The sequence below is a fragment of the Electrophorus electricus genome, chromosome 18 (genome assembly GCF_041902795.1).
Source record: "Electrophorus electricus isolate QZ-2024a chromosome 18, ASM4190279v1, whole genome shotgun sequence".
Lineage (NCBI taxonomy): Eukaryota > Metazoa > Chordata > Actinopteri > Gymnotiformes > Gymnotidae > Electrophorus > Electrophorus electricus.
Window position 1 is genome coordinate 10,969,943 of NC_137514.1, and position 16,511 is coordinate 10,986,453.

Consider the following 16,511-nt stretch of genomic DNA (forward strand, 5'->3'; position numbering starts at 1 on the left):
GAGAAAACATGAGTTTACAGTAACAGTGTAAGCCATCTTCCCCGGAGCGCTGTTCCTTAACTTTTACACTAAATATGGTCCTAAGCCTTCTTCCCTTTACATTATATGTTTGTGTTTATATACATATGGCAGGTAAAATAAGTCATGAAGCAAGTTATGGGTAATATCAGAGCCTGACTTTTTAATTTATAAGTTAAAACCAATGTTTTTTTTTTGTCTTCTGTTTAGTTCTAAGAAGCTTGCAGTTCATGTCTCTAAAATGTTCCAACCACTCAGGGTGCAGAGATAACAGCGTCAGGCAAAACAGGTTAAGCCCAAAACATGCTTTACACAAAGTGTGCTGTGCATAGTGAAACGGTTGGGTCTTATATAACGATCAAACTGTATAAATACGATGAGGTACTCTGGAGGGAGCTCAGTTCTCCTAAAGTGACTTCAGGTTGTCAAGGCTCAAGACCTGTACTGAGCTATAAGGATTCATAAGCAGTTCCTCCTGTTCTGAGTCTCTTCAGGCAGTGACCATTGGAATCTTCCCCCTTTCTGTGTTTCAAGCAGCCATCTACAATTGACAAAATGGAAAGTCTGGTGTTAGTCATTGGAAAAGGACTATAACGCTTCAGTCCCTCTGAACAGAAGTGTCAAAACCATACCAATGGTGGTGGCAAAAATGGCCGCTTTATACTGTCAGTTCCTTTACAATAGTTAAGACAAAATTTGACAAGGTTATAGTAGTTACTCTTTCCCCTTCACCCTGTACTTAGATGTACTAACGTGCAGAAAAAAACAACCCTAATAGCAGTGAATGAATTCTTACTCATTATAGGTAGCACATCTTGTTCAGGAGCACTTCTTGCAAGAGAAGACTTCTGCCACTTAAAAAATACACAAGTGTGTTAATATAACACAGTAACATCCATGTTACTAATACAAATTGGTTACTTAGACACTATCTTAAATAGAATTTAAGACTATATGGCACATTTTTCAATAGAGTATCAGTTGTGAATCTAGTAAAACTTAAGTCATTACATAGGTTCATTAGTTTAATTATAATGATTGCTCCAAACAACGTACAACGAACTTCTGGACGCCGTGAAGCTTGCTGAAGGTGACATAAGAGATGTCGTGTTTCTTTTTCCCGTTGTCAAGGTCGGTGGTGTAGATTTGTTTGATGCCGGCACCCCAGATCAGGGGCACACACTCGTCGCACGGACACTTGGTCACAAACAACATCGTGTTCTCCTCCTCCTTCACCTCCGCGTTCCTGAAAGTGCAAATCGAATGAAAACGTCACACCAAATGGAGGTGAACGTTATCTAAACGCATCCTTATATTATAGTGTGCCGTTTGATGTGCTGACACTAGGTTCTCCGTCTCTCTGACCTAGGCTTAACTAGGTTTATGCACTTTCATCCGCAATTGGTTTGTGTTACAACGCAGAGACTCCATCACACAAGTGGTCCTTACGGGTTTGTCTAGGCTACGCCAACACAAAATTCTCTAGAACGGTGTCCGCGCCATCAAGAAGGTCGACCTTAGCCTGAACTCCTTGCGGCGTGGTTGCTCGTGCTTGTCCCCCCGCGTACCTAAAAGTGATTGCGTTCTGTTCGGCGTGGATGATGTATCTGTATTTGCGGTGCCGCCTTTCTGCCTGCTTGTCGTCCATTTGTGGATACTCCGCGTACACCGAGCCGACCGGGTAGGCATTATACCCACACCCCACCAGGTACATGCTACCTGTACCGTCACACCGAGGAGGCTGGGTGCAGACAGAGAGAGACAGACAGGCTGTGAAAAATAGGTAATAGTAAATAGCTAATAGATAATAAATAGCTAATAGTTCAACACCCCCCCGCCTTTCTTTCTTTGAGCTATTATTAGACCTGTTGGCATTTACGGCTGTCCTTTCTGTAGGGCAGCATGATGCACGGTTTTTGTTGCCAGTCATCAAACTACTAGCCTTGCAATGCCCTACTTATCATATCTTGCAAAAGGCTTCAATAAGCAAAGATAACATCTAAATGAATCTCAGCCTGTGTGGGTGTGGGTGTGTGCACGTGCATGAGTGCTGCAAGTGCAATGACCAAGCTCCGATATTCCAAAGGAGCTTCTTGTCCGGGGTTTGATGACCCACAGCACACACACACACACACACACACACACACGACTTTAGAAATAATAATGAAACAATCTTTTTTTAATCCCATGTCGTGTTAAGGGTTCAGAGTTTTTAAAATCACAGCATCTCAAAAATGTAATATCTAGCAATAGAATCACAACATCGAAGGCACAGGACAGGGTATGGCACAAGATGCTAAAAGGCCCCGCCCCCTTTCTCAGCCATGCGGGTGTCTGCAGCACCAATGTAATTGTTCGTCACGCGTCTACAATAACAATGTAGCATGTAGACAGTTCATCTCAACTTTAACTTCTGCACTAGGCTATAGGTTCCATCATTTGTGCCTACACATCCTAGTTCAGAAGTGAGCTTAAAAAAAAAGTCTTTCTAGAGTGTGATCACTTTAATTTGAACTCACCAGTCTGCCCTCTGCCCATATGACTGCACCCACGCCCACTTTAGGATCTTCTACAATACCACAAAAACAAACACAGACACATCAAACAAACACACATTCTTCCTTTCGCTCTGTCTCTCTCCCCCTTTGGCATTGCATTAGTGGGTTATGTGCAAGTGTAATTTTCTCAAAAACAAGAATCTATTTCTGTCCTCAGAGAGATACAAATGGAGCTGGTTCATACGGCAGTGACACAGTAGGGGACAGAATGAAGTAGAAGCAGTAACTGAACAATGAATGTTTTAAAGCCCTAGTTTAAAAAAAAAAGCACAAATAATTGATATGTTTCAAATGACTGAAGAAAACCTTGTAAAGGTCATTCAGAGTCAATCTCCACATCTTACTGATTTAGATATCCAGAAACAAAAACAAAACAATAACAACCAAAAGCACACCCTGGTGCCTCACCTCTTCTGTAGGCCAGCAGCGCTGCTTGTACGATGCAGTGTCGCACCACCTCCTGAGGTAGTGTTCTGTGAGCGCCAGCTGCAGCTCCCGTCTCGTAGAAGCCGTATCCGTGCTCCGGAGAGGGAATGCTGGAGGCGACTGAGGCCAGAAGCCTGATCAGGTCCTGCATGTGCTGCCGGAGCTCGGTGAAATACGGCTCCGTGCAGAAGTTCTCCAGGCCCATCTTCCCCAGCCGCTCCCTGTGCTCCTCCGCGTCTGCCACCAGGAACCTCGCCACGAGGCCGTCCCAGTTCCTGCGGCGTTCCCGGCAGAAGAGCTTGCCAACGTCCCGGGAGTGGTCGTCTGCCGCCATCTTCTTGAGGAAGTCGCTGCGCCTCGAGGTCTCCTCGGCGAATTGGAGCATGGGAGCGGGAAGGTTCTGGAACGGCACGCAGATGTGAGGCCTGCCGTTGGACTTCAGTTGCTCTGCGGCAGCGGCATCCAGCGTGGCTTCCTGGTCGCCCGGTACCAGGCTCACCTCGGCATCAGCGGGCCAGTACCGGATCTCACTCACGCCGGCTAAAGAGAGGGAGAGAGCCAGCGAACGAGAGAGAGAGAGAGAGAGAAGGCCTTTGAACATTTACACTGCTGGGCTAGTGAGTGTCTGCACAGTGAGGCACTGCAGGGTTCCCTGCTCTTCTTCTGGACCAGGGAGCAACATGTCTACTGCATCCAAACAAAAGGCCTAAAAAGGTTTAGCGGTGGCTTACTGTTGAGGAGCATCTTGAGGCAGGTCGAGCATGGCTTCCTGGAGAAGTACAGGCTGCAGTTCTTTAGTCTGGGCCCGTGCCTGATCACCGCCACCTGGCCCACATGCAGCTCCTGCCCAGAACAATGCAGGCCCAGGACTTTCTGCTCACAGACCACCACCAGACCAGTGAGACGAGCCTGGAAGGGTTATACCACAGTACATCTGAGTAAGAGCAATAATCCGGAATTAGGCTTCACTAACACTTCATCAACACGTCTTATAAGGAAGTCCTTGCTGAATTGGGGGGGGGGGGGGTAGATATAATCCTCTAACAGGATAAAGCTGTACTTACAGATTCATTGTCTTGACTTTTATCCCTCTTGGGGAAAAGTTCCATCCAAAGGCTTAACAATGTGAAGAGATTAACTTTGGACAGTCGAGGTCCATGACCTTAAACAGATACGATTTATTAAACACCATTACTCTTACTAGGAAAAACAAACAAACAAACAAACGTAGTACGCGGTTAGTGAGTGTTAACGTAAAGTTTTCCATTGAAAAAACGAAAACGACGTCATTTTCCAAACGGTGTAAATGATAACCACGTATCCTTTACGCGAGAACGAAAGCAAACCTAATCCACGTATCACCCAGCACTAAATGTATCCACAGGACGTCCCGGCCCATTTTTTCGGAAAAGAAACTGACAGCACCTCCAGTAATCCCTTCAAAGCAGCATTTATGTAAACGTAGACGGCGTGTCTGACTGCGCAGTAGCCTATTCCTCTGGTACTGCGTTGCAAACAAAATCCACATATAACGATTAACATAGCCTAAGGAATTCATTAAGAGCCAACGACGAAGTTCGTTAAATTATGTTGATTCGGTAAACAAGCCTGGTCGGTCCTAACCTTGCACTTTGGCGTCGGTCTGTGTACTAGTCTCCTTCACATCGCGGACGTCCTCGCCGTTTGTGGTGAAACCATTTTCTTCGAAATCTTTACGCGGCCACTTGTTGTTTGACGCTGCCATTCAGTCCCAATCGTTATAGCCAAGCTTGACATCGACAAAACGGCGAGGTACTGTGTGATCAGGAGGTCTTTACACGACCCACTTCATTCTCTTCCTATGTGCGCTTGACGTCGGCCGGTAAGGAGGAGCTTCCGTCCAGCCGCGTACGTTTCGATTCCCAGGTAACGTTCTAAAGCGAAAGTTCACGTAGTGACAGACGTGGCGTGAGTTCGCATTTTATAACAACATTACTCTGCTAGTAAGTAGGTTTCACGGCCAAGAGAACCGAGTGATCCGCTTAACGGTGAGAACGAGCATATAACGGAGAAGTGTTTACCTTGACGCTCTCAAGCTCTGCTCCGTGTACCACGTCCTGCTTCTCTGGAAACCTTGTACTACGTCACTACAATTTTGAAGTACAGTACTCGTGTCCTGTCGTACACCGATATGAAAGAAATGGAGTTATGATAAATAAAAGTTTAGTTAAAGGCAAGCCGTATTTAAAGCTTCAACTCAACATTTGTTATACCCATTTTACTGACAAATCAAAGACGTACATTATATTGCCATCCGTTCTGGAAGCTTATAGTATTCCCCCCCCCCGTTAATACGGTACCTCACTGAGAAACAACAACAAAAAAAAGGTTGTTTACTTTTTCATAAGTGGCTGTCATGAAATGTTGGTTTGTGCTGTCTATAATTTAAGCAAAGATTAGGCCTAATCCACAAATCAAGCTTTATAATAACCTTTCAGCAGTACTGTGTTGAAACAAATTTGCCAGCAATGTCCTGTTTACATTGCCTTTGGCTTTAGAGGTTGATGAGGCTCTACTGGACCCCCCCCCCCATGCATTAAATGATTTTAATTCACACCTACCAGCTAAAAGAAGATTTAGTCAAACTGTAGTGAAAAGCTTTATTTTGGTCACAAATCACAACTGCAACACTTTGTAAATAGATAAAGCTTTTCTCAAATGTAGTGCAAATCTATACAATATATACATAAAAAAGTAACACACAAGCAGCCACAAATACCTGACAAGCACTTGTGCATAAAAACCCAAAATTCTTCTATGTAACAGAACACACAAAGCAAAATCCATACAAAACAAACACACAAATCTCTGAGACTTACGTGCCATGTAACTACTGGACACCAGAACAGAAGCCTCTATGAAATAAACCTGTAGTAATCAGCAAGAGCAGTGCTGCTTAGAGACATCCTTTGCTTAAAGTCCTTACTGGGGACTTAAGGGGGGAAAAAAAAAAAAAAAAAAAAAAAAAAAGCTCTAGAGGCAAGCTATGAGTACTCGGATAAAGTTTAGTTCTGCGCACTCAATATTCAAAGGAAAATCCTCACTGCTTCAAACTACTGGAAGCACGGTTAGTAACTAGAATCCAAAAACATTCTAAGGAAAGTGCAATAGTGAATTACCAAACATTCCAAAATACCTAAATAAAAGTGGTATTCTTCTTAAGCACCAACAGGCAGTGCCACCGGTGCACAAAGGTCCAGATGTGAGATTTTCTTGGGCAACCATGGCCATTCAATGGTCTTTGAACTTTTATAACAGCTTTCAACCACACCATCACTTGAAGTTAAATGCACTACAGTGAACCAGGACATAGAAGCCTGTGCATTCCCATCACTGGAGCACTGAGTCCATCAACTAGTCTATGGAGAGGTTGATAACAGAATTTAGAAAAGGGAAAAGCAGGCATTCAGTCCCTACCACAATTCCAACAGCCATGTTGGGACTTAAATTTAGTGTCTTTTTTTTTTTCTTCAAAAACGCTGACATTAATTTTAATGGAAATTTCACCATCATGCACAATGTTAGTGTATCTTAACCCAGGGCTCTGGGCCAAGCAGAGGGCCACCAGTTGTGCTTTAATCCAGCTCCCCTTAGACCCGTTTAAGCTATTCCGTGTTCTTAATGGCCTGATTCAGGTATACTAGGAGCTGGAAAAGAGCAAAGGCATGGACCATCTGTTAGTCCCTGAGAGCCAACTTGACAATCATAGGTGTGGATGACAGTATAGTGTAACAGATCAGCTCTGTTGTTTATCCAGTGGTTTGTAAGTAACACTGAAAGTTTAGTGTCTCAATTAAATCAGCACTGAAACATGGCCTAAGGCAAAGTACTCAAATCTGGACCTCAAATCCAAATCCAGCCCTGGATCTCGTGATCTGTAGGACCTGGTTGTTGAGAACTGTAATTTGAACACCTCTAAACCAGGAGAGTCTATGGTCAATATCAGCTATGGTTCCACTGCCCTGCAGTTTCATGTTTTCCTTGATCTAGCATACCCGACCCAATTATTGAAGCGCTTTATGAGCTGATGAGCTGAATTGGGGGGTGGGGGGGTGGTCTTGGATTTGTCTTGTTGGGCTAGACAAGTGTAAAACGTTTAAATCTATAAAAATGATCTGCGGAAAGAAATACAAAAACCCAAAACCTTTAAGGATAATCTTTTGATTATGCCATCTAGTGGTCAGGATGACTGCCAGCAGTAACAGCCATGGTTCCTTGGCTATGTGTGCACATTTATTGCCAGCCCAAGGTCAGGGGGTCAGTTTTTGAAGGCTCCACAGCGGCTGGCTCTGCGGATAAACTCCTTCAGCAGATTGCCGTCGATCTGCCAGAAAGCTGATGTCTGGGTGACCTCGGTGAGGTGGTTGACACAGAACTTGAAACAGAACTCCTCAAGATCCTTGAGGAAGAGCGAGACATCATGAACAGTTTCCTGAAGGTTGAATCATTTTGTAACCCATTGCTAAACACACCACAGAAACAAGCTTCTGCCTTACTACATTCACTCTGTTGTCCTTCACAGCAGTTAAAACCCCTTTTTATGTTATTATTAATAATAGTGCAGTGTTAAGACTTGTGCGACTTTTGCTCTCGCTGCACGTATCTGAAATCTTTTTTCAGATCCTCTTGTTTAGCGGGTCGAAAAAATACTACCTTTCCTCTCTGAATTAACTGGGTTATGCCAAATGCGTTGAGATTCTTTAATACGGACTGGGGCCACTGTGTTGTGTGTCTCCTGTGCGGTGACGCCTGTTTGTACCTCAGCGTCATATCTGACCGCAGCGGACAGCAGGGAGAAGGCGTTTTCCACGGAGATGCCTCTCTTGATGATGTGCTGACACAGCCTCTTGAGCCTGTTCTCGCAGTACGCGGTGGCCAGGTCCAGCAGTCCTGCAGGGAGCACAGTGTTAGCGGCTGCTGTGGGGGTAATGCCAACGGTTTCATTGCACGGCGTGACCAGAGTAGTCGTGTCCGAGTAATCCTCTGATTGCTTAACGTGTTTGCACAACAAGTGTTTTCTCAATTAACACAATCAAGACCCTTCCTTAACCAACATCTGCTTCACCAGTCCTGCGTGACTGAAGAATGTGGGTGATCTAATATTAGTGTGCAGTATTGGCCACAACCGACGTCCTGGCATGGGTCATGTGGTTTCTACATGTAGAAGAGCGCTTGCGGGGTCCTGCGGGTTCTCACCAATGGCATCCTCAGGGGGGAGGTCTACAGTGTCTGTGTAGAGGAACTCCAGGAAGGAACGGTACACGGGGTAGGAGAACTGGTCAATCTCAATCACTTCCTTCATGTCTTCATTCCAGTGGGACTGAAACATGGACCGAAAGTGTTCACATCTGTAACAAGAATTCCAGTAAGAAAGTTATTAAAATTGGTCATTCAGCAATCACAAACTCATGTTCTATATTCTCATCTGCAATGTTAAAGGCTTAGTTGTTCTCTCTCTCACACACACACACACACACCCCCCCGTTGTGATTGAAATTGCTACTGAGATCTATCTCTTCTGATAGCAATCTCAAGTGATAGCAACATGCAACATCAGGAACAAGAACATGAAAAGCTCAAGAAATACCAAGGACTGATGGAAGAGCTGGGAAAGATGTGGAAGGTGAAGGCAACAGTGGTTCCCGTGACAATCGTGACCCCCAAACTGGGAGAATGGTTCCAGCAGGTCCCAGGAATAACATTTAGGATCTTTGCCCAGAAGAGTGCAATCCTAGGAACAGCTAAGATACTACGCAAGACCCTCAAGCTCCCAGACCTCTGGTAGAGGACCAATGCATGAAGGAAAAAGACCACCCGGCGTAGGGCGAGTGGGGAATTCTATATTTTATTTAGATATAAATATGCACTCATGCTACCAGTAATGACAAGGACACTAGCAAAGCACAAAGCTGCAGTACTGTAGAGAAGAGTCACTCAGGAAGAATAAGGAAAGAGTCACTGTCTGTGGCTAGGCCCTAAAAAACATTCCCTTTTTGGGGGTTATCTTGCTGTTGCCTCTCCAGGGCACCTGCTCTCATTTTTATTTGTACCAAAGCAGGTCAAACTGATTTGCAAGTGCTTATGCTTCCTAGCTGGACAGATCAATATCCATGAAGTTTAACTGACCTGGTGTCATACTGTGATTAAGTGTTCCCTTATAGAGAATACAAATATATTGCTGACCATGGTTAGAATCTCTACCCCCCCCAAAAAAAAAAACAAAGCAAAACCTGACACTGCCCCCATTGAGTGAAGTTAAGTGAGCAAGCACCTTATTTTTAGCACTGCTTTGTGAACGTGTATGAATTTGCCATCAACACTGAACTTGAGGTCTGAGGTTTCAGGGCTGTCAAACTCTTTCTTCAAAGACTGGGCCACTGTCAGGAAGCCGTCGTGCTCTGCAAACAGAATATGGAATGTGTTATTGCACTTCCTACTGGAGACAAAGGTGTTGGTGGTGGGGTTTGTTTAATTCGACCATACCGTGCTTTATTCAGCTCCGCAGGCTGTTTAATTTAGCAAACAGCTGCCCTAAATGGGGCCTGATGAATTGGGGGAAAGAGGCCACACACCAAAAGACACTTTGGCCTCACCGATGGACAGCAGCCTCCACGTGACGCCGGGTGCGGCAAAGCAGGCGAAGACGTCGTCGGTGCAGGGGAAGTGGGTGAGGTGAGGCGAGGTGAGAGACTGGCCCCTGCACTGACCCCACATGTACACGTGGCCGCTCTGGGTCTTGGCCGCCGAGGTGTGCGTGGAGTGGCACGCAGCTATCTCCACGATCCTGAACGCAGTGGGGAAGAGACAGGGGAGATGGGGCAGGAAGGTAAGACGGAGGAAAACAGGGCATGAAGAAAAGGAGAAAAAGTACAACTTTTGTTTTTGTAGACACACATTTTGATTAATGACCAAAAGTATTTTTGACTTATTGGTAATTTGACATTTTTGATCATTTGGTCTCTCTGAAAATGAAAAAAACAAACAAAAACAATGTGAATCATTTTCCTGGAAACAATAAGCATGTGTGTATGTGTGAGACATCAGAAGCACTCGAAACAGGAAGAAATGTCATGGGGAAACTCCCTGGCAGCCTACTAGGAAACAGCTCTGGGATGCAACAATGAGCAGCGGCACACACCAAGCATCCTCCATTATCATCTCAGCATGACGCCATTACCACAGTCAGCATCTGACACACTCACGCCCACACACACACCAAGCTGATCAACCAGGAGAGCATGTCTAGCACATGAAAAGCAGAGAAGAAAGAAAGAATAATGAGCTAACAAAGAAAAAGGAGGAAAAAAAACAAAAGAATAACGAATAAACAAAGGAGAAATCAATCATAGAATAATTAAATAAAAGAATGCAAAAAGCAAGCAAGAAAGAACAGCAACAGAAAGAAACCTGTCTTCTCCTCTCCCTCACCTCTCCTTGTCCGCCATGACCTTCATTGGGCTGAGTTGGTTGATCTTGTTGCCTGTGCCCAGCTGTCCGTATGTGTTGGCCCCCCAGGAGTACAGCAGCCCCTCGTCTGTTAGCGCCAGCGCGTGGGCGTAGCCCGAGGCAATCTACAACACACGGCACGGGGTGCGGGTCAGGGCACCATGCTGAGCTCACAGCGCTGACGTACAACTGACATTCAGGGGCGAAACACCGCAGTCACATTTGGAGCCAATTATGAAAAAATAGCTTATTTTACAAATTTATACTGTTCAACAGTTCTGTCTTAAATCAGTTCTTATATGTAATAGTGATGCAGTCTAGTAGGACATGGTGTGACATGCAGATGAAATGGGGTCTCACCTGTAAAACACAGAGACCCTGTAACGCAGCCACGCGGCATGGTGTCAGCTGGTTGCCATTGTTTCCTAAGCCCAGCTGTCCGTTACCATTGTAGCCCCAACAATACACCTAAACACCACACAGGCAAGACAGACTGAAAACGCGGATGCTGTATTAAACATACAAGAGAATCATAAATGATGTGTACATTTTTTCATAAATAAAGTCAAGCTAAAAACATAATTACATGTTTAAATATACAAGATAAAGGTAGCAAAGCACTACAGCACTGTCTAGGTAGGTCCATGATACTGTGGCAACTTTCTGTCTGAGGCATGATTTTTAAAAAATTTTTACCTCCCCATTATCCGACACAGCCATGGAAGAGGTTTGGCCACAGGCGATGCTGACCACTGCCTTGTTCTGGAGGCAGCAGGAGACTCTGCGCGGGGTGGGCTGGTTGGCGGTGGAGCCTGACCCCACTTGACCACAGTTATTATAGCCCCACGCAAACACCTAAGTGAAATAGAACCACAGGAATGATGAAAGGCCAGGTGATAAACAATTGAACTAATAATACACAGTTAAGGAAACCATTAAAAATTAATCAGCCATGCAGAGTTCAACAAAGAAAAAGCAGATGTGTGATGCGACAGAAGTGCTACAGTCACAATAAATATTCCCCCTTGCAGAAGTACCTCACCTGAGCTGCAGCTGCCAAAGTGCAGACAGCTACAAGCACGGCCTTACTGTGACCCACTCCAGTGAGCTAGAGCAACAGCCCTGTGGTCTGTGTCCAAAGGTCTTTTAGGATATGTCATGGGAGAGTGTACATACAGGCACGCCATTTAAATATACTGTACATACAAATGGCAAATGCACATAAGCCACAACTTGTGCTTAGCAAGGGCATGAACTCATGTTGCCGGGTTACACTGGAGCCCGGAGAAGATCAACGGCATTTTGGGCTTAGAGCTTTGCGTCACATGCTCCTATTACAACTAGCGTGCCAGTGCTAAATAGCTACCTGCTCTAAGGTGAGGCTTTCTGCATTTCAGAGGTTTACAGTTTTAGCAGATGCCCTTATCCAGAGCGACCTACAGAAGTAGTTAGATGCCAGAAATACCCTTACTACCAGAACCAAGTGTTATTGGTGAACCTGGAATGAAAGATACAATGCTATAGAATACAACACAATTCATGAGCTATTACTAAAAAAGTACAAATATAAAGGCTTCTTACAACTTCCTAAATAGGGTTAATTAAACAGCTTTCTAAAAAGATGAGTCTTCAGTTCATTCCACCAACTGGGTGTTAGAACAGAGAAGAGCCTTGATGCTTGTCTTTCAGAAATCTTGAAGGCTGGTGGGTCAAGCCAGGCCATACTTGAAGGGCTCGAGTTACAGATTGGGTTCTGTCCATATCCATGTAGGGGGGAGCAGGTCCATTTTAGCCTTGAAGGCAAGCATCTAAGTTTTAAATCTGATACAAGCTGCTACATGAAACCAGTGAAGTGAATGGAGAAGTAGAGTGACGTAGGAAAATTTAGGAGCATTGAAGCTGTGCTCCAGCTTTGTGGACCAGCTGCAAGGGCCTGATGGCACACAAATGAAGACCCATCAGGAGTGAGTTGCAGTAGCCAAGTCTGGAGATGGCAAGACACTGCACAATCACTTGGGTGACCTCCCTAGAGAGAAAATTCTGCAAATATTGAAGACGAGAAACCTGCACCTCTCTTACAACAGAGAAGCAGGCATGCAGCTATGCTCACAGTAACCAACACGCTATGTGGGAAGTTCACGGCGATGTTATTCTGAAGAACTGATCTTTGGCAGTGATCTAAAGCTAAAGAACATGCAAACAGAAGAAAATCACATCATAAGGTTGTGTGGGTCTGTCAGAAACCCTGAAAAACAAGGTGAACATATAGGTGATTTTGCCTTCATTTCCCATGGTGCCTTCTCTCACCTCCCCATCATGGGTCAGGGCCATCGAGTGGTGCGACCCACAGGCCACCTCCACCACCCTCTTGTTCTGCAGGTTGGTGGACACCAGCAAAGGAGCTGCTCCCTGATTGGTCGCCCCATTGCCCAGCTGACTGTATCCGTTATGTCCCCATGCATACATCTCCCCCTCTGCAAAGGCAACAGATGCACCATTTAGACTAATTAGATAATATATTGGGTCCCATGATGATGATGTAAAATATGAAAACAACGCACATTTTGAGGAAATACTGGCACTGACATTTTAACTACACTTCTGGATGTGCATCATGGCACCTAACAGTACTTAAAACTGGATTTACTGGCACAGGCACATGGATCTCACAGTGAAGAAGAAAAACAAAAACAAAACAACAACAACAACAACAACAACATATGCTCCAGAAATACTCATCACTGTACATTCTAACAGAAACAACGTGTCTCACCCTCTGTGGTGAGCAGCACATGGGGCCCACTGCCGTAACTCAGACTGACCACCTTCTTCCCGCTCAGGGACTCCAGCTTCTTGGGGACAATCGTGCTCTGACTGTCCCCCGTTCCCAAACAGTTACTACAGTTCACACCAAACACATACACCTGCGGAGAACACCACACAAAATAAAGACACGTTTTCCTAAACATCCATAACGACCGCACTAGATGACAACTGTGCCTCCATCTTGTAAATACTACGAAAAAGGGAGGATGGTACATTAAAACCTACTTGTGGATGTGGTGTGTGCCAGTTCAAATTTGTGAAACCTAACACACTTGTTTAATACAGTTTAGCTCCATGCCCAGCACCGGGCATAAGGACAGCAGATAACATTCTGAGCAGTTCAGATAACCCAGAAATTCTGACTTGGCAAATACAATCAACTTTCTCCTCACCTCGTTATCATGGGTAGTGTAGATGGCCTCATTGGCAGACGCTCCAAAGATGCATGCCTGCCTTATGGTGGCAATCTCCTGGGCGCTCATGAGGTTGAAGAGAGACCACTTGCTAACGTCCACCATGGTTAAACCGGTGAAGCTCCGTGTTAAGGGGGAGAAAGACGTGGGTGCAGGGCTACCCGCGGAGGCACTGCAACTACTGGAACTGCTGACAAAGAATGGACATGTTCACGTGTACAAGCACGTCACATACTTCACAGAGGTGCCTTGTAATAGCAGTTGATTTGTTGTTAAATTCAGTTTGGCAGCCGGATGAGGCGCTTGGGGCAATCATTTGACGAGCTATGCCTGGCAAGAAGACAGCCCAGTATATAGGTGTATGGTTTCAAATTTAGCCTACAATTCAGATGAAAAGGTATTCGGTATTCACACAAGAGTTGGTTTTAAAACACTCTTAAAATCTTAAAATAGTTTTTAAGGTACCTTTTGTATACCGTAATTAATAGCTTTTTAAGATGGTTTTTCTACACCTTATACACATTAACTAACTTACCTTTCTAAAAAATAATAATAACGCTTAATTGAACTGTTAACGCTAACGTTAGTTACACAGCAAATAAGCCTTTAAGATCTTGTGCTAGACTGGTTTACGTATTGGCTACTGTGATGGAGCAAACCAAACCTTCGTACACACGAGAGGGTTAGAAATGCGAATTGATACTGGAACATTCAATATATTGCTACATTTGCTGACCTGTCTCTCAAAACAAGGTATCCCTAACGTCAACCAGGATGAATAGTGTCACTGTAAGATCTTGTAAAAAAAAATATTGCTCTAGTAACTACTTACCATATTTGTAAGCTAGATTCTCCAGTGTATTCGAGTAGCTGGTTAAGATAGCTAACCAGTCAGCCAAGTTTAATTTTACAAAGCCGTTGTCAAGACGGTCACACGATGTTAAACCTGCAGCGTTTTCCTAGCTGCAGCTGATACAAACCTCCACAGACTGACAATGTTAGCTAAAATGCATGTTACCGATAAGCTATACCTCTATTTTTCTTAACATACCAAAGTCCAATTTGTCTCGCTGCAGCATTTTCTAACTAGCTAGACTGCTAGTTAGCTTGGCTAGCTACGGTTACTAGCTAACGCTAGCTTACCAGCTGGCTAAGAAGCCTTGATACTGACCTATACCATCGCTCCATCACGACACCCGGTTAACTGAGAAAGAGGAAAACAAAAGGGAGACATTGTTTTTATAAATATAACATGCGGTAGACCTACCTAAAGACAACGGGAGTTTGCCACAATATTACCGGCGGGTGTACAACTTCGGTGTTGTCAACGGCGTTTCTCCTCCGTGTCGGTGATATACTCTGCCCAACGGTTTTCGTTTACCAACTACGTCACCTTGTAAACCATCAAAACAGCGTCACTGTACAAAATAAAAGTCCCTATGAAGTAGATAGCCAGCGTTGGCCATATCAGATTACTGAGAATGACTAATGAAAAAGGTCCATTAGATGATCACTACAATTTAAATCGCGGATCTTTTTTTTTTTTTTTTAAATTAAATAAGTAAATTAAGAACTGTACAAAAGGAAATGTGCAGAAATGAATTAAAGCATAATGTCAAATGTAAACTAATCTTCAATATTTCACCAGTTTATCTGTGTAAGTAATGGAGCTTCATGCTGTTCCGATGCCCCATTTGGAAAGTTTATAGTACATTTCACATAGTCCCTCACAAGACCAAACTACTCTCCTGTCAGCTGTGTTAATATTTGAGTTGACCGTGAGATTTTCTAACCGTGACCCACTGTCGTAGGTCTGTTTTATTTGGGGCAAATATGTAATAACTATTTAACTACACAAAACTTTTCTTCCTCATACATCAATCAATTAATGGGTAATAGGCCCATACTGTTTGACTCATATTAAATACACAGTGAGAGACTGTTCTAGAATGTTAAGTAAACAAGTAGAAAACAAAAAGAAGACACACCTAATCAGAAAAATGTGGACCAACCTGTTTAGCAACATCACTTAGTGGAGGTGTTTTGGTGAAAATGCCCTACATGGGCCAATCTAATTCATTTAGCTTCCAGCAAGGGCAGCTACAGCACTAGGTATTGCTTCTGTTTTTTTATACTGATTCCCAGCGCTAACCACAGGACCTGCGAAGGAACACAGTCCGGTGTAAAGCCTCTTGCTGTCTGACTCAAATTCCTCCAGTCCCGTCATGTCTGACAAGTGCGGGGCATGAAAAATGGGGCTCATCCAGCCAAAGCAGTTCTGCAAGGCTCCACAAGTAGTTCTGATAGGCCTGGACTCAGCCGGGAAGTCCACGTTGCTCTACAGGCTCCAGCGAGGGGTTGTCATGGGAACCTCTCCTACCATAGGCTTCAACGTTGCGCAGTTGCCACTGGGCAAGAAAATGGCGCTCACCATCTGGGATGTAGGTGGCCAGGAAAGCATGCGACCCCACTGGAAGCACTACCTCAAGGACTGCGAGGCAGTGGTGTTCGTGCTGGACGCCAGTGACCACGCTCGTGTGGACGAAGCCCGGAAGGCTCTGAAGAAGGTCCTGAGAGACCGGAACACCAGGGACGTCCCTCTGCTGGTGCTGGCCAACAAATCGGACCTGCCGAACTCGCTGACGATCGGTGACGTGTCCAAGCAGCTGGATCTAGACAGTTATACTGACAGGGTCTGGGAGGTCCAGCCATGCAGTGCTCTGAACGGCCTGGGAGTCCAGCAAGCTTTCCTGTCTGTGGCCAGGCTGATTCAGAAAAACTGAGA

The 16,511-nt window shown here is 44.7% G+C and overlaps 3 protein-coding genes across 7 annotated transcripts; 1 reads left to right on the forward strand and 2 right to left on the reverse strand.

The window, feature by feature from the left end:
- Positions 1–154: 154 nt before the first annotated feature.
- On the reverse strand, positions 155–4,764 carry cdadc1 (cytidine and dCMP deaminase domain containing 1). The gene is made up of 9 exons (XM_035534605.2): positions 4,626–4,764; positions 4,067–4,164; positions 3,734–3,911; positions 2,985–3,542; positions 2,538–2,587; positions 1,587–1,759; positions 1,075–1,264; positions 815–872; positions 155–559 (listed from the first exon to the last, which is right to left on the reverse strand). Exons 1-9 carry the CDS (start codon positions 4,744–4,746, stop codon positions 468–470), a joined length of 1,518 nt encoding a protein of 505 aa, XP_035390498.1. The 5' UTR covers positions 4,747–4,764; the 3' UTR covers positions 155–467.
- An 11-nt stretch (positions 4,765–4,775) lies between these two features.
- On the reverse strand, positions 4,776–15,119 carry rcbtb1 (regulator of chromosome condensation (RCC1) and BTB (POZ) domain containing protein 1). 5 transcript variants are annotated; one of them, XM_081701048.1, is made up of 14 exons: positions 15,026–15,119; positions 14,898–14,930; positions 13,706–13,913; positions 13,261–13,411; positions 12,795–12,961; positions 11,184–11,342; positions 10,848–10,955; positions 10,470–10,612; positions 9,635–9,825; positions 9,313–9,439; positions 8,238–8,389; positions 7,801–7,931; positions 5,063–5,157; positions 4,776–4,915 (listed from the first exon to the last, which is right to left on the reverse strand). In XM_081701048.1, exons 2-14 carry the CDS (start codon positions 14,912–14,914, stop codon positions 4,816–4,818), a joined length of 1,749 nt encoding a protein of 582 aa, XP_081557174.1. In that variant the 5' UTR covers positions 14,915–14,930; positions 15,026–15,119; the 3' UTR covers positions 4,776–4,815. The 5 variants fall into 5 exon arrangements, with proteins under 5 accessions (XP_081557174.1, XP_081557173.1, XP_081557175.1 ...); XM_081701047.1 differs by having other exon boundaries at positions 13,706–13,916; positions 15,026–15,114; XM_081701049.1 differs by lacking the exon at positions 14,898–14,930 and having other exon boundaries at positions 14,994–15,119.
- An 847-nt stretch (positions 15,120–15,966) lies between these two features.
- On the forward strand, positions 15,967–16,509 carry arl11 (ADP-ribosylation factor-like 11). The gene has a single exon (XM_027010142.3). It carries the CDS (start codon positions 15,979–15,981, stop codon positions 16,507–16,509), a length of 531 nt encoding a protein of 176 aa, XP_026865943.2. The 5' UTR covers positions 15,967–15,978.
- Positions 16,510–16,511: the final 2 nt, after the last annotated feature.

Coding starts and splice junctions, on each gene's coding strand:
- cdadc1 (XM_035534605.2), bottom strand. CDS start 4,746: ATGGCAGCGTCAAACAACAAGTGGCCGCGTAAAGATTTCGAAGAAAAT. Junction 2,588..2,984: donor GCTGCTGGCCTACAGAAGAG/GTGAGGCACCAG, acceptor GTGGTATTGTAG/AAGATCCTAAAGTGGGCGTG. Junction 1,760..2,537: donor TATGGGCAGAGGGCAGACTG/GTGAGTTCAAAT, acceptor GTCTGCACCCAG/CCTCCTCGGTGTGACGGTAC.
- rcbtb1 (XM_081701047.1), bottom strand. Junction 13,412..13,705: donor ACACTACCCATGATAACGAG/GTGAGGAGAAAG, acceptor TGTTCTCCGCAG/GTGTATGTGTTTGGTGTGAA. Junction 7,932..8,237: donor CCCCCCTGAGGATGCCATTG/GTGAGAACCCGC, acceptor TGCTCCCTGCAG/GACTGCTGGACCTGGCCACC.
- arl11 (XM_027010142.3), top strand. CDS start 15,979: ATGGGGCTCATCCAGCCAAAGCAGTTCTGCAAGGCTCCACAAGTAGTT.